At 47.6% G+C, this 20,916-nt stretch overlaps 1 protein-coding gene across 4 annotated transcripts in view; it reads left to right on the plus strand.

Annotated features, from left to right (window-relative positions):
• The window catches only part of LOC117353586 (NFX1-type zinc finger-containing protein 1-like), a 299,791-nt gene that overhangs the window by 31,093 nt on the left and 247,782 nt on the right, over nucleotides 1-20,916 (plus strand). For all 4 annotated transcript variants that reach the window (XM_033929706.1, XM_033929708.1, XM_033929705.1 and 1 more), the window contains 2 exons: nucleotides 8,559-8,627; nucleotides 12,847-13,074. In XM_033929706.1, coding sequence (XP_033785597.1) covers nucleotides 8,600-8,627; nucleotides 12,847-13,074 — 256 coding nt within the window. In that variant the 5' untranslated portion in view covers nucleotides 8,559-8,599. The remainder of the gene's footprint in view (nucleotides 1-8,558; nucleotides 8,628-12,846; nucleotides 13,075-20,916) is intronic.

Raw genomic sequence — 20,916 nt, forward strand, 5'->3', positions numbered from 1 at the left:
AGACTATTACCTACCTACAAAGTCTGGGGTTCGAAATAAACTTCCCAAAATCTCAACTACGCCCCTTGCAGACCCTACAGTTCATCGGGGCCACGCTGGACACGGTTCGCCTCCGTTCCTTCCTCCCCCCTCCGCGCCTGGAGGCGTTAGTAAGTCTGAGCCGAAGGATCTCCCTGCTGACCTCAGTATCAGCTCGACAGATGATGACTCTTCTGGGCCACATGGCCTCCACCGTCCATGTCACACCCTTCGCCCGCCTCCATCTGAGAATCCCTCAATGGACCCTGGCGTCTCAATGGCGTCAAGACCGGGACCCGATCGACCACTCAGTGACAGTGACTTCTTCATTGCAACGATCGCTCCGCTGGTGGGCCGACTCTTCAAATCTTTCCAAAGATTTGCTCTTCCTCACCCCACCCCACAGCAAGGTACTCACCACGGACTCGTCGGAGTACGCTTGGGGAGCCCATCTGGACGGCCTACGCACCCAAGGAATGTGGTCAGCACAAGACCGTCGCTGCCACATCAACGTGCTAGAACTTCGGGCCATCTATCTCGCAGCTGTAGCCTTCCAACATCTGCTCCACGACCGAGTGGTTCTCATCCGAACCGACAACCAGGTAGCGATGTACTACGTAAACAAACAAGGGGGGACAGGGTCTTGGCCCCTTTGTCGGGAAGCCCTGCGCCTCTGGAAATGGGCAATCTCCAACAACACCTTCCTTCGAGCGGTGTACATACAAGGAGAACAAAACTGCCTGGCGGACAGACTCAGCCGTCTCCTCCAGCCACACGAGTGGTCACTACACTCTCAGACCCTGCGAGGAGTGTTCGAACGGTGGGGGACACCTCAAATAGACCTGTTCGCGTCCCCTCACAATCACAAACTGCCTCTCTTCTGCTCCCGGATATACTCCCCGGACCGACTCGAGGCCGACGCCTTCCTCCTCGACTGGGAGGGAAGGTTCCTATACGCGTTCCCGCCGTTTCCTCTGATACTGCGGACGCTTGTCCACCTGAAAACAGTACAAGCCACCCTGATCCTGATTGCCCCTCGCTGGCCACGCCAGCCGTGGTTTTCCCTGCTACTTCAACTCAGTGTCAGAGATCCACTGCCTCTGCCTCTGTTTCCCTCTCTACTGTCACAGGGTCAGGGTTCACTGTTACATCCCAATCTTCAGTCTCTTCATCTGAATGCTTGGTTTCTCTCCCCCTGACTGCTCTCCCCGTGTCTCAATCAGTCAAGGAGATATTGGAGGCCTCCAGAAAAACCTCGACGAGAACCTGCTACTCCCAAAAGTGGACCAGATTCTCAACCTGGTGCTCCTCCCACAGCCAGGACCCGGTGTCGGTCCCCGTCCCCCTGATCCTTGACTATCTACTTCAACTATCTCATTCCGGCCTAAAGACCAACTCCATTCGAGTACACCTCAGTGTGATTGCGGCCTTTCATCAGCCCCTGGAAGGAAAAGCCCTCTCGCTCCATCCCTTAGTCACTCGCTTCATGAAGGGTCTGCTGAACGTCCACCCCCCTCTCAAACCTCCCCCGGTGGTTTGGGACCTTAACGTCGTTCTGGCTCAATTAATGAAACCTCCATTTGAGCCACTAGACAAATGCCATCCAAAATTCCTCACTTGGAAGGTAATCTTCTTACTCGCGCTCACGTCCGCACGGCGGGTTAGTGAGCTGCAAGCGCTGGTAGCGGACCCACCCTTCACGGTATTCCATCACGACAAGGTGGTACTCCGCACCCATCCAAAGTTCCTACCTAAAGTAGTGTCTGATTTCCATCTCAATCAGTCCATTGTCTTACCTGTGTTTTTCCCCAAGCCCCACTCTCACCCCGGAGAAGTGGCGCTCCACACTCTTGACTGCAAAAGAGCGTTGGCCTTTTACCTCCAACGCACTCAGCCACACCGGAAAGTCCCACAACTGTTTCTGTCCTTCGACTCAAACCGGTTAGGCCACCCAGTTTCCAAACGCACCTTGTCCAACTGGTTGGCCGATTGCATCTCCTTTTGCTACGCTCAGACTGGTCTCGCACTACACGGTCGAGTAACGGGACACAAAGTCCGAGCGATGGCAGCCTCCGTAGCGTTCCTCAGGTCCACACCTATTGAGGAAATCTGCAAGGCTGCCACATGGTCTTCGGTTCATACCTTCACCTCCCACTACTGTCTGGACTCCCTGTCCAGAAGCGATGGCCGGTTCGGCCAATCGGTATTGCGAAATCTATTTGCTTAAATTGCCAACTTCCCTCCATCCCTCTTCAGTAAGCTTGGAGGTCACCCACATGTGAGAATATCATGCCTGCTTGTCCTGGGATAAAGCACAGTTACTTACCGTAACAGGTGTTATCCAGGGACAGCAGGCATATATTCTCACAACCCGCCCACCTCCCCGAGGTTGGCTTCTTGGCTAGTTAAGTGAACTGAAGACCACGAGGGGATGCACCCCCTAGTGGAGCAGGAAGGCACGCATGCGTGGAGCAGCAGAACAAACTTAAATCTTCAATCAAGTTTGCTTGAAAATGCTTCCGCATCGGGGCTCCGTAGATGACGTCACCCACATGTGAGAATATATGCCTGCTGTCCCTGGATAACACCTGTTACGGTAAGTAACTGTGCTTTCTAGCACCCGTTAATGTAAACGGGCTATAAGACTAGTTCTATATATATTGACTGTATGTATTCTTTTACTTTGTTGTGAACCGCTTTGAACTTTTGGTATAGAGGTATACAAAAAAAATAAATTATTATTATTATAATATAGAAATCCTTAATTTTTAGGATTCTACCAGGCTTGTGTGGTTCAAAGTTGTTGTGAACCAGGCAAAGGAGAAAGCAGGCAGTTGTAGATATGAAGTGCAATTGCTACTTTCTTCCTAACCAAGGGAGGGTGATATTAGGAGACAGTAATTAAAAGGAGGGTGAAGGAGAGCATATGGTGGAGGGAATGCAGTCAGGAGTGCCAGTTTTCATATAGGGTGCTGGTTAGCTTAGCTAGGGTGGGGTGGGGAATGGAAGGGAAAAGTGGTGGAACACCCAAGAGGAAATAAGAGATGGAAGAGTGAGTAATAGGGGAAAAGAACATAGTGTGGGTAAATTCTGTGTTGATACTCTGCTGGTAAACAGAATAAAAAGGAGGGATAGCAGTGATCTTTCTGTGTAAAGTTCTTTTAGGGGTGTCCACAGAACACTTTAGATGTTTTTTTTATGTGGGTTTTTTTCTTCAGAAATCAATGCATGTAAAATTTTAATAAATGAATGTAAAAACTTAATACATAAATCAGCTGCATATAAATTCAATTTAGTTAATGTTCTTTATGTGCACACTGAATTGTGCATCCTTAATCACCTCAAAGAATGGGTGGTATCCCCATCATTATAAGAGAAAGGTGTAACAACCTTTGATCAGGAACAAAATAGTAGCCTTCAGCTGTCATTCTTTAAAAGCCTGGTGCTGTGGTACATGAAGAGCTTAACTGTTCTCTCTCAAGCTGAGAAATAAACTCATTAGATTTGTGAAACGCAAGATATACAATAACCTGCTGGATGATAAAGCAGAATTGTGATCATCTAATTGGCAGGTCCAAGGTTTGAAAATTTTCATCCAGAAACTGCATTTTCAACTACAGGAATGAGTTTTGATTTTAAAGGGAGCCACAATCTGAGGTCTACTTTGGCGGAACCCCATAATGAGGTTACCATGAGTAGTTGATACACGAATAAAGTTCTGCTTTTAGATGACTTAGGGCTAGATTCACGAACCTGCCCGATCGGGACCGATCCGTGTCCGACCTGGGTAGGTCCGATGGATTCTTCAACCTCTAATAGGTAGTTGAGGGCAATTGGAGGAACGCCCCCATCTGCTGGCAAGGATCGCTGGTGTGTGATCCCAATACATTTGCAGACCATCTGCTTTACTTGCAGATGGTCTGCGCATGCGTTTGTCCGTGGTTTGTTTTTGTATTTTTACTTGCGTGACGCTGGGCACAAGCTGCAAACTTCTCCGCAGTTCGGTTCTCCTCCATCCCCTGTCAGCAGCACTCGCAAACCAGCATCTAGCCCGTTGCTGTCCCTTCCCTGTCGCCTAAAAGAGCAGTGTGAATTGCGGGCGAGGGGTCGGCTGCAACTAGTTCTCATCAGCATAAATGTCACCTTATTGCAAAGCTCCGTGGCGTGGTCTGGGCCAGGAGAGTTGGGGCAGAGATCGGGCCAGGAGAGTCCCTGCTGTGAAAAGCCACAGCAGCTGGGGACTTTTAAAAGCAGGCAGCTATTCTCTCCTGCTCGTTGCCACCCTTCCCCGCAGTGCAGTCCTGCTTTAAAGTCACGGGCTCGCACTGCAGGGAAGGATGGCAGAGAGCAGGAGAGTTGGGGCGGCAAGAGCAGGGCTCAACTGGAAGGGGCAGGGATGGGCTGCAGGCCAAGGACAGTCGGAAAGGACGTTTGTGACTGGTCCCCAGCAGTCGCTTCTTGGGTTGATTGGCCAGCCCAGTATGATCATGAAATTTGTTTTGTGAATAGTATCCCTTCCTATTTTGCATGCCATTCCCCTCATTTGCATGCGTGGATCGGATTTGAATATGCAGAGAGGTAAGTGAACTGGGCCGGATAAAATTGGGTTGCAAAGGGGTCGCAAACCGATTGGTACACGATCAGTTTGCTTTGTGAATCTAGCCCTTAGTATGGAGGATACCCCACTGGTTAGAACAGTGGCCTAAGAACCAGCTAAATCTCTCATGACTACAACTAGGGTCATGCTTCCCAGTCCACCCTGGACACCCGGTTGACCCCCCCCTCCAGGCTCCTGGATGACCATCCCTCCTATGTGTGATTTTAGATTGGTGGGGGTGACCCTTTACAGCCTGATACTCCTAGGCCACAGGAATAAAGCTGCTTGTGATGTGCCTTATAAACAGCATTATTCTTGTAAGGTGGAATTTGGCAACCTGTGGTACTACCCAAGAGCAAAAGTTCCTCCTGAGCATGGGTAATTGGACACCAGCGCACTCATAAAGCTGCAGTTGCCAATTAAGCTGCTAGCTTTCACTCAAGATGTGAAAAAATAATAAATATATGGAAATGAAGCATAACGCAAGGTTTACCAAAATAATTATTTATTGCTTTTATTTTTCCATCATGGAACTCAAAAGGCTAGTTGCGTTAGCGGGAGGTCGTTATAGTTGCCAAAATGCTGGCCTTCTGATAACGATCTCAACCCGATACTTCGAAGCTCCCCAATATATACCTTCAGTCCAGTTTGACATCATTGGCTGTCAGCCAATCCACTAAGAGAGGCTGTCCTGAAATTTGGACAAATAACTTTTCTTTAACATGGAATAAAAGTTCCAGAAATTATATTTGTTTCTTTACATTCATCCTTTAATATACATTAACATTTTATAACATATTCAATATTCTTTTTGTCCTTCTTAAAACTTATTTCAGACAGTTTGTCTATGTATCAGACAAGCTGCTGAAATGTTCTCAGCCTTATCCTGGAGGAGGGGTACTCCCTCCTCCTGCTTTGAACAATTGACAGTTTCATGTTACACCTACACAGTCCTAAGTGTGGGCTACCAATGTCCCCCTTCCTATGCTGGAAACTGGTACAGCAGTTAGGATTTTTCCTTAGTGTTCCTTATATAAAACATTTCACTTTAAGTACAAATTCTTTCATATATATCTTTCATATATCCATTCATTCGTCTGTTCGGTCGGGGCCCCTTACATACATAACATGTATTTCATTCATATTTAATGCAAGAAAACTTTCTCTATTATGCCCAGTATACCCAGCTCAAGCCCATCTGGTATTAAGTAGACCACAAGGGAAGCTGAAGGCAGGCAAAAAGCTGAAGAAAGACTAGGGATATATGCTGAACACAAAATGGAGTAAAGCCAAGCAGAAGACACAGAAAAACATAGATGGAGTTCATGTATATCCTGATTTCCTCTATGATCTAGCTTAATAGCCTTTATCTACAGAGTATTAATACCATATACTTCCTCTAGATCTCTCAGATCACAGGATCAACATCTCTTAGCTATCCCCTCATTGAAAGTCATCAACACAAGACGTACCACAATCTTCTCTATAACAGCCCCTCAGTCCTGGAATAACCTCCCACTTTACCTAAGACTAGAAAAAAATTTAGGAAAATTTAAAGCTCATCTTAAAAGTTTCTTATTTACAGATGCATTTAATGATTAAGTATATTAATGACTAAATCTCTCTGCTTTATCAATTTAATTCTCTGAATTTATTGTTTACCCCTCCTAATGTATTTCCCTTGAATTTTTAAACATAATAACTGTATATAACCTTCGAATTAAATAACTTTCCTTATGTTTTAGTATTGTCAGTTAAATCCCATTTAAGGTTTAATTTTCCTTTATTGTGTTTGTTTTTATTGTAAATGATATATTAATTAATTTTTTTGAACAATTTGTACATCGCCTAGAAATGTGAATAGGCGATAAATCAAGACATTTAATAAACTTGGAAACTTGGATAAAAATAATATTATGCTTTTCCTTAATATTAATCTTTAGTGTGTTTTTCTGGCCTTGGCTACATCCATATTCAGATTTTTATTCACCAACTTTTCGTACGCTTCTAACACATATGTTTGCATCTGACTAGTTACCCAGAATCATACGAAAAGCAGGCGCTTTTGTAGAAAAACTCCACAAAATACTCCACAAACGCATCTTATTTATTATCCATTCCATAGCGCCCCCCTAGAGTGCCACTTCACTCCCTAATCTGATCTCCTATCCAAGGGTAAAAGTTCTCGCTTCCACCCCCCTCTCAAGTGGACTTCTCTGGACCTGTCTTTCAAACCTCTGGTAGTCTAGGAGTTGTCATGGCAGACAATTTGAATTGTGAGTCACAATGGACAGAAGTGAGTGGGGATTGCTCCTTCCCCAGTGACCCCCTAGACCACCAGGGTTTTGAAAGCTAGGCCCAGGGAGGTGGACCTATAGGGTATTCATGGTGCATGTGTTGTGTATGCGCCCCCTTTCAGTTGATCTACACACTTTAGGGTTAGGGCCATGTTGGGGTCCAAAAGACTAGAGAAAGGGGGAGGGAAAGTTTTCAGATCCAGTGGACTATTATCCTATGAAGGGAGTTAGCCAACACAGAAAAACATTGAAAAACAATGTAGAACTAACCTGCTGTGTGCAATGAGTGCCCACATGAAGCAGCCTTCGGTAATATGCATACTCTCAGAAGAGTGAACTCCCCACAGGACCCATCTACTGGCTAGAAGATCCTCAGGCCTGTAAGAAGAACTGAGGCCAAAGAAAGCAAGCAATGTAGAACAACTGAGAGGGTGGGCCTTAGGCCAGGCGTCTGAGCCAGTCAGGGCCTTAGGCCCCTCCCCCTGCATCCCAGGATGCATTGGAAAGGGGAAGGCCCGCCATTTTGGAGTGCAGGCCTGCAAGCAGGAGGGACTGGGCATCCCTCCTGCTGTCTATTGCATTAACAGGTTCGGGGGGTGTGGGGGAGCATCCGGTGTCAGGAGGGAATGGGCATCCCTCCTGGCGATTTTGTACTGTGTGTGTGTGTGTGTATGTCAGTACGACTTTACCTTTTTTTTTTTTTTTTTTTAGGCATAACATCTGTGTCCATAGGCCTTCCTGATTTTTTTTTTTTTTCTTCTCCTATCAGTAGCACAGTTACTGACAGGTACCTGTCGGTTTTTCCAAGTTGGTCCTACTGACCTGATTCTGGCATGCAAGAGATGAGCCTTTTTGGGCATTGGGTTGCTAAACCAATGAAACCAATTAAGTGATGATCGTTCACTTTAGCGCATCTAGCCCTCGTGTCTCTCCTATTTCATTTCCCCTTATTTTCTAGTCTCTCATTAACTATCCTCTTTTTCTCTTCCCTGCCCCTCATTCAACATTTATCCCCTCTCTCTCTCCCACTTCCATTTGGTATGTGTCCTCTATGTCTTTTCTCTGCTCCCCCCTCCATTCAGCATCTGCCCCATTCCCTCTTCCTTCCGTTCAGCATCTGTTTTCTCTACCCCTGTACCATCCAGCGTATCTCTCCTCCTCTCTCCCTTCTATCCCAAGTCTGTCTCTTCTTCCCTCCTAGATCCAGTGTCTACCCCAGCTGCCATTACTAGTGGCAGTTGTGGCAAACAAAGGGCATCACAGGGCTGCTCCATTCATCCTTGCAGCTGCTAGTTCTGCCTTGGAACTGAAAGTGATGTCAGAAGAGGTAGGGCCAGCAGCCATGAGGATGAATGGGACAGCTCTGTGGTGGCTTTCTTTGTTTTGTCACTTCTAAAACACTAGCATGGTGAGAGTGGGAATTTTTTTTTTTTTTTTTTTTTTGGGGGGGGGGGGGGGTCCGTTGCATCCATTCTGATGCCTATGCCTTTATATGCAGAAAGCTGCTAGGAGCTTCTCCCCCTCAGGAGTAGATCACTGTTATAGCACACGCAGTTCTAGTTTAAAAATGTGTACAGTCATTAGAACCACAATGAAGATAGCAGCTCTTTTAACTTCTGTTTGTTTCTGTGGGGGTTTTTTTGCAGGTAAACACATTTCTTAAAGAAATACAGTTGATGCTGTAAAAATGAGTGACAAAGACCATGAGCCCTGGGGTAAGTTTATAATGTGTTCACCATAAATTAGGACATAAAATCTGCACAATATAAAGGACAAGAAAGTTACAAAGTTAAAAAAACCCTAGCATTACAAATGGTGATAATCATACCGTGGCTTATTCCACTAATCATATTTGCAGCTTCAGATTTTGTACCTTGATCTGAGTGTTTGCTACAGACTTCTTTGGTAACTTTGAGGAACCAGGCTAGGGACAAGTAAAGTGTGCTGTTGATTTGAGAGGCAATAAGGTACACAGTGACCTTGCAGGAGCAGGCCACACTTGAACATTGTTGCTTTTTTCCTCCTACCTGTAAGTGAAACAAAATCCCTAACCTAACAGCTTTAATTTATACCGTATTTTTTGGACCATAAGGCACACTTTTTCCACTCCCCAAAAGGGGGTGGAAAAGTGCATCTTATTGACCGAATACACTGTGCGCGCCCCCTGGTACCTTTTTTTAGTGATGGTGGTCTAGCGCGGTCTCCTGGACGGCTGCCTTTGTCTTAGAAGAGTGACACACAATGCAGGAGCGCGACCTTTGTGCTTCCTGCCTGGTTGCGCCACTCTGTGATTGGCTGGGGACCATTATAAGAGATAATGGTTACTGTGGATGGGCAGACTAGATGGGTCATTTGGCCTTTATCTGCCATTATGTTTCTATTCTTCTAAAATTGCTCATTTTGACAAGTGACTTGCCTCTAATGGATGACCCAGGTCTTTCTAACACCGGATCCTGCATCTGTTGCACAGAGTTGCTGGTTGAAGAGCAGCCGTGTTCCATGTGCTGCAGGACACGGGAAGAATGGAAAGGAGCTTCAGGCTTGGCTCCTAGTCCAGTCCTTTAAGGCCTTGTACCCCCACCCCCCAAAAAAAAAATCCTGGAGAAAACAGGTCCAAGGGAAAGAGATCCTGCTCAGATGAATGAGTAGTGATGGGGTGAAACGCAAGTGCATGGTGGTGGAAGATCCATCTCCTCTTCTCCAGTCTGGAGTTACGCAAGGAGCATCAGGTCCCCCAATGTAAGGCTGCTCTGATTTTGTCAGCCTTTTATTAAAAGCCTATTTAATAGGACCAGAAAGCGCTGTGCTGCCTAGGGATGTGCCTACTCCGCCGAAGGGTGATCCTTCTCCCAAACAGGCATCCCCACTTCATACTATGCCAGCTCCCAGTATCGGTGACCCGTCAGAGTGGGACTGGGATGGTTGGAAGTCCCTTTCCATGCCTTTGTCTTTGCTGGGCTCTTCTGCAATGGTGGATGATGTGGGATCCCTTTCAGTATCCAGTATCCAGGGAGCGGGTGTAGTATCCAGGGGGTGGGTGCAGCGGTGGATCACAGTGTTGATCTCTCCAATCATCGTCTTTTCAAGTCCACCTCAGTATCTCCATATCATGTCTAGCACCCTGTCTGTATTGAAGCTTGATGCCCAGCAGCCTTTCACTTTGCAGTGCTTCGTTATGTGCACTGCATTGACAAACTTTTCCAGCTCACCTGGATTTTGGTCACTGACCAGATGGAAAATCCTGAAGGCTCACTTAAGGTGGCCAAAGCTATATCTCGGCTCTATCCTATGGCTCCTGCAACTGTTTGTTCAACTGGAGGTGGATTCCGCAGTGGCGCAGGTGACCAAACACATCTCCTTCCTAGTGAAGGTGGAGTGATTGTTGAAAGATGCACAGGACCGTTGAGCGAATGCGGTCCTGAAAAGACAGTTTGAGGCGCTGGCTTTGGGTATCAAGTTTGCAGTAGCTGCCTCTTTCATGGCACACACCTGCCATACCAGACTGTGGACTAGTCCCTTAGAGCTGGGGAAACTACTTTAACCACATGTTAAAGGAAGGGAATAGATTATGTTGCTGATGCTCTTTATGACAGGGTCCTAGGTAAGGTTTCAGCTTACTCTATTTCGGCCCACTGGTTGCTCTGGATTAGACAGTGGGTGGGCACCTCAGCTTCCAAGGCCACCCTAAGCAGATTATTCTTCAAGGGACAGAAGCTGTTTGATAAAGGACTAGACCTCATTGTGGCTCCAAGCAAAGAGCTTGTCGAGAGGCATGTCTCTCCAAATTGAAGCATGGGCTTTCCTCACAACTGATGCCAGCCTCAGTGGTTGGGGGTCCCTTTGCTGCGATCACCCAATCCAGGGCAAGTGATCCCTGTCAGAGAGCAAGTGGTCCATCAATCGTCTGGAACTGAGAGCCATTCAGTTGACCTTATTGCAGTTGCAGTCGAGGCGTTTCCAGACAAAGCCACCGTATTTGCTTCTGTAAACAGACAATGTGGCATCAGAAGCACAACTTTCCACTTGGAGGCTTGAATGCTGTTCAAGTGGATGGAACGTCACTTGCAGGTCCTCTCAGCGGCCCATGTGGCAGGAGTAGAGAATGTCCAAGCCCCAAACTTCTTCCCCAGAGACACATTCCCTGATAGCCCACACCTGGTTGCACTTACTGCCAAACTGAGCAGTAAGAAGAAAAAAAACAAACTTCACAGCCAAAATAAATGCAGTGAAAGAAAACTTCCAACACTGATAGGGGAAAACAGGAAAAAAAAACAAATCTCCCCAAAACTCAGCTTCTTGATTCCTCCTGTAGAAGCTTCGGCTTCTCAGTCCCAGTTTAAACAAAACAGGCAAAGAAGAAAACCCCTCAATCCAAACAGTTCAGAGGTTTAACCTTTCAGGGACCCACCTCCATAACTTCAGGAAGGAAACTGACCTCCTCTGGCCCACAGGTGGTATCCATAGCTTCTCACTCTGGTTGTTCCCTGGAGGTTTGAGGTGAAACCAGTCCCTCCTCAAGCATGTCCACCTCTTGGCCCAACCATGGCTCAGCAAGGCACTGCTTTGCTCCCTTGGTCCTTTCCACCAGCTCCTTCAGCTGTTTCCCCTGCTCCTCCCCTTAGCTGTTCCAAGCCCTGCATTTTATGCTTGGGATAGCCATGGCTGCACCTGGAGCAGGGGAGGGGAGCTGATTCTCCAAGCTGTGGAGCCTGGCTTCCTCCATACTGCTTCTTAAGGGACTTTCTCAAAATAACAGGCTTCTCTTCAAAAGCAGTAAACCTTCTTGGCTCAGAAATAAACCTTTCCTGAAGTGTCCTTTGTGTGTGCCTAGGTAACCAGTCCCTGACTTGCTCAGCTTCACTGCCTGGGGAGTAGCCAGCTAACTCCTTACTATGGCTACTGACCTGGTCAGCTCTTTTGATAAGGGACCGTAAGTTCCTGATGCTGCATTTTCTTGGGAGTAAGCCAGCCCTGGTGCTGGGTTGGTCACAGGCGTTCACATGTTTCTCAGATACCTGCTACTGAATTCATCCTCAATGAAATGTGTTTTCAAATAGGAATGTTTTTAAATCAGGTTTTGACTTGGGTCATGGTATCACACTGTAGGGCTATAATGTGACTTAATGGTGTTCACTGTAGATCACATTATTGCATTTACTATACATAGTAATGAACTGCTTTTGCATGTATTTGCATGTTTTGGATTTCATTTCCTATGGGGTCCTTTTATTAAGCTGCGGTAGGGGTTTAACGCGTGTAATACCGCGCGTTAAACTGCCTGCCGTGCTAGCTGCTAATGCCTGCATTGAGCAGGCGTTAGTTTTTTAAGTTTCAAGTTTCAAGTTTATTATATTATTTGATTAAACGCTTTTCAGAATACAAAGCGTTTTACAAAGAAATAAAATTGGATTTCTAAAATCACAAATACATTGTAATTAAAATTAACTACTTTAAATTTGTGGGGGTTAGCGCGTGATGAAATGTCAGACGCGCTAACCCCGCTAGCGCGGCTTGATAAAAGAACCCCTATGTAACACACAGTGACTTAAACATTGCTGCATTAGGCATGATGAACTGCATTAGTGCTGTTTTAAGTCATATGAAGGGGTAAATAAAATGACTCGAAGCCACCAATGTAACTTGATAACTGCTGCAACCACCCAAACTCACACTTGGTTTAATTTTGTTACCAGGATCTTACTTTGAGTTAGTACCAAGTCACTTGTTTTGGATTTCAAACAACCAAAGTTGTACATATATTTACCACAATTTTTTTAAAAGCATTTACGCAGCTGATGTTGCTGCCAACCACATATGTACTTATGAATATTGATCTGATTAGATTTTAAACAAAGAAATATTTTTCATATCTTAGATTACAAACGACACCATTTTTTAAAATAAATTTTCTCATTTTGTCTCAATGCTGTGCAGAAAACCTATTGGGTGGTCCAGGCAGGTCATACCAAGGCCAGAAGACGTCCCATGAAAATAGGAACAGAAGAGCCAGCCCACTGAGCAAGAGAGGGCTTAGCAGAGATGAGGAGCACAAAGGAGCTCCACACCGTCACAGCAAAGACAGTAGACAGTTTAGAAGTCAGTCTGAAGTGCGAAATTTGAGCACAAGAAGCAGGAAAGGACCTGAGAGTTCTAAAAGAGAAGGTTGGTACAAAGCTGTGTTAACAATTTATTACAAAGCTGCTCTGAGCTCAGTATTCAAAGAGAGAGATGAGTTTGCCTCAGTATAGATTCCTTAATTAAATACCTACATTTCGTGAGTATGAACACCTAAGGGTTAATATTCAAGGCAATTTAAGTGGGTAGGAGAGGCTCCTGCCTGTTTTAAATTGTGCTCAGTAGTTCAGCTTCCAATATTTGGCAACATTTTAACCAGGATGTTATACTGAATATGGGTAGGAGAGGAACATTCTGAGAGCAGAATCGGAGAGGAGTTCAGAGTAGGATTACCAGATTTTGCATCTGGAAAAAGAGGATGTGTGGCGCCGCCCTGTTCTGCTCCCCCCCCCTAACCCAGCCCCACACAAACCTCACCTGAACGGGAGAAGTATGGAGTGCATCTGTTCATGCACAGATGCGATGTGATGTTGCACGCATGCTTGGGACGTTACCTTATTGCATGCTCAGATGCACTTTACTCTTTGCCCCGATTAGAGAATAACATGGGGAAAAAATTTGTCCCTGCCCCTGCGAGCTCAGTTCCTGTATCCGCCCCATCTTCACAAACCACCTGATCTCATCCACACAAGCCTCGAATAGTTTTATACTGAACATTTTATTAAAGTATTAAAAAAAACAATATTTTGTAGAATTGTCATTTTATAAATCAAAGTTCTGGCTACTGAACTAGAGGAAGAGATCTTCAGCTGGCAGGACTTTGTTTATAAATGTTTATCGACACAACTACAGTACTATTTTATCCTAAAGAAAAAAAAAGAAAAGAAATATAATTTTTTTTTCCTATCTTTATTGTCTGCTTTCTGCTTTCCTCATCTAATCGTCATTCTATTCTTTCCATCCACTGTCTGCCTCTTCCATATGGCATCTGCTCTGTTTTTATGTCTCTACCAGAAACTGTCCACCTCTCCCTTCCATCTCTCCCTCGCCCCCCCCCCCAATTGGTCTGGCACCCATCTTCTTTCCTCCGTTTTCCCCATAGTCTAGCATTTCTGTCTTCTTTCCTTCCCTCCCCCAGGTAGTTTTTAAGCATCTCTCCTCCTTTCCTCCCCTCAGATCTAGTATCTGTTTCCTCAATCCAGCATATGCACTTTTTTCTTTATCCACTCCTTCCATCCAGTATGTGCTCCCCACTTCCCTTCAGCATCTGTTCCACTCTCTCTCCTCCCCACTTTCCTTCAGCGTCTTCTCCCCTCTCCTACTCACTAATATGCAGCGTTTGCTCCTCCCTCCCCGCCTCCTCTCCACTTCCTCAGTCACAGCGCCCCAAATTTGGAATTCCCTCCCCATTTATTTAAGGGAAGAGCGCCTTCTTGACAGATTCAAGAGCAAGTTAAAATGCTTTCTTTTTAAAGATGCATGTGACTGTTAGTAAGCTAGATTGGATTCCTTTAACGAATTTTATTTTCTGACTTATTTCAAGTCTTCCGCTTTTACATCCAAATTGTTTATTCTGTCTCACTGAAATTTCTAATTTTAATTTTTGTACATCAATTAGAATTTTGAATATACAATTAATCAAATTTTTAATAAAATTTAAACTTCCCATCTCATCTCTCTCCTACCCACTTCCATGCAGCGTCTTCTCCCCACTCTCTCCTCCCCATTTCCTTTCAGCATCTGTTCCTCTCTTCCCTCACCCTCTCTCTCCACTTCCCTTCCCTTCACCGTCCTTCACGCGGTCCAGCAGCCCTCTCCCTTCCTATTGCTGTAGTCTGGGCATCTCCCTCCTTCCCCTCACCTTTGCTGGTGTTTTTCATTTTTCTGTCTCCGAGCAGCCCGAGCCTTTTCTCAAGTTTTGTGTGGCTGCCCTGAAACTTCTTCTCTGATGCAACTTCCTGTTTCCAGTTGTATCGGAGGTAAAGTTTCAGGCAGCTGTGCGCGATTTGTGAAAAGGTTTGTGCCGCTCGGAGACAGAAAAATGAAAATCTCCAGTGAAGGTGAGGAGAAGGGAAGTAAGGGAGAAGCCTGGATTGTGGCAATCGGGAGGGGGGAAGCAGGGAGGGGGCTGCTGGACCGTGCGATCATGAGGGGTGATAAGTGAGACAACGCATTCAAAATGCATAACTGCAGGGACAAGGCCATTCACCACTTCACAGGCCGGTGAATGACCTTGTTCCCGTACCCACGGCAGCCATTTTTTTTCCTCCCCATTTTGGCTGGTAACAGTCATCGTGTTATTCTCTAGCCCCGATCTCAACAGCTTTTCAAAATCTAGACAAAGTCCTGGGTTTTGAAAAGCCATCCGGTCGCCCGGACAGCCCTCTAAAAAAAGGACATGTCTGGATAACCCTAGTTCAGATTTATGAGGGCGGCAACAAATATTCAGTGCCAGTATATAGCTAAGCAACCAAAAAGGGCAGCCTTTTGTGGGTCCTAACTTCGGTTACTTAGCTTTGCAGATGCAAACCAATATTCAGAGTTGGCATCTCCCCCCCACCCCTCCAAATCCCAGTAGGCCCTGAAGGGACAGACCTGGAAACTTGCCAACCAGGAAGGGGGGGGAGGGGGGCGCCACCCAGAGGGGCTTGGGGATCCTTCAAACAGGAAAGAATAATATCCCCAAATTAGCCCACAGAGTGAAATACTGAGATTAAAACAGAAATATGAAAAGTGCAGGCAGACATATTTGGCCAAATTATTCAGTTAAATAAACCTCTTTCAAAGTTACCATAATGCCAGATTGCCTTTGCACTAACGGGAGGAAAATAAATAAAATAAGATATTTAAAGGCATTGAAGGGACCAGACAGAAATATCCAGCCATATTGGAGGAAGAATAAATTTCTTAACCAAGCACTGAGCTGTGATCAGTATCTCTGGGCAAACTGAAACACTTCAGTTCAAGGTCTCCAGATTCCCAACCACAAATAACCAGTCATAGCAGTATGTATGTATCTGGAAACATAGAAACATGATGGCAGATAAAGGCCAAATGGCCCATCTATTCTGCCCATCTGCAGTAACCATTATCTCTTTCTCTCTCCGAGAGATCCCATGTGCCTATCCCAGGCCCTTTTGAATTCAGACACAGTCTCTGTCTCCACCACCTCTTCTGGGAGACTGTTTCATGCATCTACCACCCTTTCCGTAAAAAGTATTTCCTTAGATTACTCTGGAGCCTACCACCTCTTAAATTCCTCTTATGCCCTTCAATTCACATCAACACAGAGGTTAAACATTTAAATATTTGTATTCATTTATTGCAGTTAAAAAAAATTGAGGGTGAAAAAAATCTAAATAAGTACATGTATGGCCAATAATTGTTATCAGATGTTTAAAAAAGGTAAATTAAGTTCAACTATAAATGAATAGCAAAGCTAATTTGCCATTCACGTGTGATCAAATTTACATTGATTACACCATTATAGTTAGTGATAATATTCAAACCTGAAACAAACAAACGTCATGCCTTTTCAGCTTAATACCAACTTTGTTGTAGGATATAGTTTATAGTTAATAGTCTGCCTTTAGAAAGGCAGATTACAATTTTATACACATAATAAATATACAGACAGGCAAGTATTTGACTAGGTAACTCTTTTAAAACCAGAGTTTCTCAATCCCAAAGTTCAATAAAATACAAAAAATGTATACATGTATGCACAGTGGGAACAGATAATGAGCACTCCACAAAAAGTCAGTGATGTAAAAAAGTCTTGTTTATTCCAATCTAGGACATATACAAACTGTGGAACATGGCCTATGTTCATTGCATGTTCACAAGTTTCACCAAAAAGAACTTCTTTTTTTTTTTTTTTTTGGATCACCTGCCCTTTTTTTTGGTCATTCCTACTCCTTTTTGCTTTTGGTGTGATTTGTGGAATTTTTAGTTTTCTCTTTATCCCAGGACAAGCAGGCATGATATTCTCACATGGGGGTGACGTCATCTATGGAGCCCCGATGCGGAAGCGTTTTCAAGCAAACTTGATTGAAGATTTAAGTTTGCTCTGCTGCTCCACGCATGCGTGCCTTCCTGCTCCACTAGGGGGCGCATCCCCTCATGGTCTCCAGTTCAAAATTTTCCGCTGAGCCTAGAAGTCTCTGCCCCAACTGCCTTCTAGCACCGCGATTTTTCTTGTTTTTCTCGATTTAGTCGCTGTGCGTGAATTGTTTCTTGTTTCAACTGTTCCTGCTTCGTTTTTCACCGACCCGGAGGTTTCCGGATCCCCGTGGCCGCGTGGCTATTCGAGCCGCGGCCAGTTTTGATTCTATGTCCCGGCCTTTGACTGGCTTTAAAAAGTGCTCCCGGTGCGAGCGGCTTCTTTCCATCACAGACCCGCATCGCCGGTGCATCCTCTGCCTGGGGGCCGCTCATCCAACCGACTCCTGCCCCCAGTGCGCTACTTTCCAGAACCGGGCCCTCCGTCGAAGGAAAGCTCGCATGGCGGATCTTTTCGCCCCGGACCAACCCTCTACCTCGGCCTCGAGGTCGGCCCCGGCCTTGACCTCGGCCCCGATTACCTCGGCATCGCCCCGAGACTCGAACCCGAAGTCCTCGGGACAACAGAAGACCTCGGCTCCGGGTAAGTCCCCTCTTCAGGTTCTGTACCAGCAAAGAAACCAGCCTCGGGGACGCCGGCGACGCATGGCGGAAGTCCCATGCGTACAGCCCCGGCGAAACCCTCCAAGCCTTCGGGCCGTGCCTCCACCACACGGGAATACTCTGATACGAGATCGCCCCCGGTGGAGTGCACTGAGGCAGTGGACATGCCCTCGATGCTGTCCGTGCCAGTTTTCCAGGACCTACTCCGAGCGATGATCTCGTCGGAGCTGTCCGCTGCAATGGCCCATTTGCAACCGACCTGGACCTCGACCCCGCAGGTGCCAGACCAGCCTGAGCCTCGCGTCGAGCCACCTCGAAGAAAAGCGCGCAAGCTTCGTTGCATTCCATCCTCCTCGGACTCCTCACCGAGACACCCGAGGCGCTCTCCCTCCACAGACTGCCGCGGTGCAAAACGTAGTGCTAAAACGACAGAAACCTCGAACCGCCGTACCTCCAAGAAGGCCCGGGATTCCCCCACTCTACGAGGCCGTTCACCTACACCTCGTACGGGACCGCTAAGGGTGGCTGAGCTATCACTCTCCAACCCGCGCATCCTCCGAACCCCTCCTCGGACTGGGACCCCGACCCGAGGTTGCAGGTTGTCACCGAGGGAGTCCGGGTCAAGGTCACCGATTCGACATCGATCGGTACCTCGAACCCTGACATCGTCTCCGAGGGGCTCCTCGAAACGTCGAAGATCTACGACCCCGGAACACTTTCACAGTACTTCCCCGGTCTCGGAACGTGGATCGGAGCAGGAACCTCGATACTCGAGGGAAGCCTCCCCATCCTTCTCCACCCGACGGAGGTCTCGTTCACCGACCCCACACGGGGCCTCGGGAACATCTCGCCCATCCTTCACTTGCTTTGTCCAGGACATGGGCCACGCTTTAGACTTAGACCTCCAGTCCGACTCCAGATACTCTAAGGAATACCTAGCGGAGCTGGATATGCCATCACTGCCCAGAGAGTCCCTCCGCTTACCGCCTAACCCGGAACTCCAACAGGCCATCTTCAGGAACCTGGAGACCCCCTACATGGTCACAGCCGTACCCTCCAAAATGGAGGCCAAGTACCGCACAGTACCCTACCCGGAATTCGAACAACCACAACTCTCCCACCAGTCGCTGCTAGTAGAATCCTCCTTGAAAAAGGCCCACCCATCCCGAGTCTCAGCCGCGGTCCCCCCAGGCCGAGAAGGCCGAACCCTAGACAAGTTCGGCAGGAGACTATATCAGAATGCCATGATGGCCTCTAGGGTGCAAAGCTACTTTCACCTTCACATCCTACCTCAAACACCTCATTGGACTATTGAGAGCCTTTGAGACTGACCTACCAGCCTCCCGCCAAGGAGCGTTTGGCCTGCTCTTAGAGTCCCTCTCCAACCTGCGCCTCCATCTATTCCACGCGGCCTACGATGGCTTTGAACTCTCCTCCAGAGAGGCAGCCTTTGCTATCGCCATGCGCCGACTAGCCTGGCTGCGCCTGGTCGACATGGACCCCAACTTACAGGACCGGTTGGCTAACCTACCCTGCGTGGGAAAAGAACTGTTCAATGACACGATTGAGGCGGCCACAAAACGCCTCTCCGAACACGAACGCTCGTTTGCCTCCCTCGTCCGGCAAAAACCTAAACAGCCCGCGCCCAAGGCCGTTCAGGGCCCCTCCACGCCGCTACCCACAAAAATCCACCCCTCCCTTCTCGCGGCCTCCACCCAGGCGTCCGCAAGCCCACCATCGGGCCATGCCCAAGTCCCAACCGCCTGCGACTTCCAAACCACCCCCGTCCTTTTGACGGGACCTGCGGAAGGGGGCGGGCCCCCTCCGCCATAGTCCCAGGCCTCCTACCCATCGGAGGTCGCCTCAAAGCCTTTTACCCTCGCTGGGAACAAGTCACGTCGGACGCATGGGTCCTTGGCGTGATCTCATCAGGATACTCTCTCAACTTTCGGGCCATTCCTCCAGACAACCCCCCAAGGAATTGCCCTCCCAACTGGACGCAGCTACCCCTACTCCTCTCCGAGGCTCGAGACCTGCTTCGCCTCAGGGCAGTGGAGCAGGTTCTCCCCGACCAACGGGGGAAGGGCTTCTACTCCTGTTACTTCCTGGTACTGAAAAAAACGGGAGACCTACGCCCAATACTAGATTTGAGACGCCTCAACAAATTTCTAGTACGGGAAAAATTTTGGATGCTGTCCCTTCCGACCCTCTACCCCCTGATCGACGAGGGCGACTGGCTCTGCTCCCTCGATCTGAAGGAGGCATACACACATGTCCCAGTACACCCCGCCCACCGCAAGTTCTTGCGTTTTCAGGTAGGGGACTGGCACCTACAATACCGAGTCCTCCCCTTCAGCCTAGCATCATCACCTCGGGTCTTCACCAAGTGCCTCGTGGTGGTCGCAGCAACCTTACGCTCCCAGGGCCTCCAGGTATTCCCCTACCTGGACGACTGGCTGATCAAATCCCCGTCCAGGGAAGCGGTTATCTCAGCGACCCAACAGACTATTACCTACCTACAAAGTCTGGGGTTCGAAATAAACTTCCCAAAATCCCAACTACGCCCCTCGCAGTCCCTACAGTTCATCGGGGTCACGCTGGATACGGTTCGCCTCAGTTCCTTCCTCCCCCCTCCACGCCTAGAGGCGTTAGTAAGTCTGAGTCGAAGGATCTCTCTTCTGACCTCGGTATCAGCTCGACAGATGATGACTCTCCTGGGCCACATGGCCTCCACCGTCCATGTCACACCCTTCGCCCGTCTCCATCTGAGAATCCCTCAATGGACCCTGGCCTCTCAATGGCGTCAAGACCGGGACCCGATCGATCGTCCCGTGACAGTGACTCCTTCCTTGCAACGATCGCTCCGCTGGTGGGCTGACTCTTCAAATCTTTCCAAAGGTTTACTCTTCCTCGCCCCTCATCACAGCAAGGTACTCACCACGGACTCGTCAGAGTACGCTTGGGGAGCCCACCTGGACGGCCTACGCACGCAGGGGATGTGGTCAGCGGAAGACTGCCGCTATCACATCAACGTGCTAGAGCTCCGGGCAATCTATCTCGCAGCTGTAGCTTTTCAGCATCTGCTCCACGACCGGATGGTCCTCATCCGAACCGACAACCAGGTAGCAATGTAGTATGTAAACAAACAAGGAGGAACAGGGTCTTGGTCCCTCTGTCGGGAAGCCCTGCGCCTCTGGAAATGGGCAATCTCCAACAACACCTTCCTTCGAGCGGTGTACATACAAGGAGAACAAAACTGTCTGG

This window comes from Geotrypetes seraphini, chromosome 2, assembly GCF_902459505.1.
Source record: "Geotrypetes seraphini chromosome 2, aGeoSer1.1, whole genome shotgun sequence".
In the NCBI taxonomy this organism is placed as follows: domain Eukaryota; kingdom Metazoa; phylum Chordata; class Amphibia; order Gymnophiona; family Dermophiidae; genus Geotrypetes; species Geotrypetes seraphini.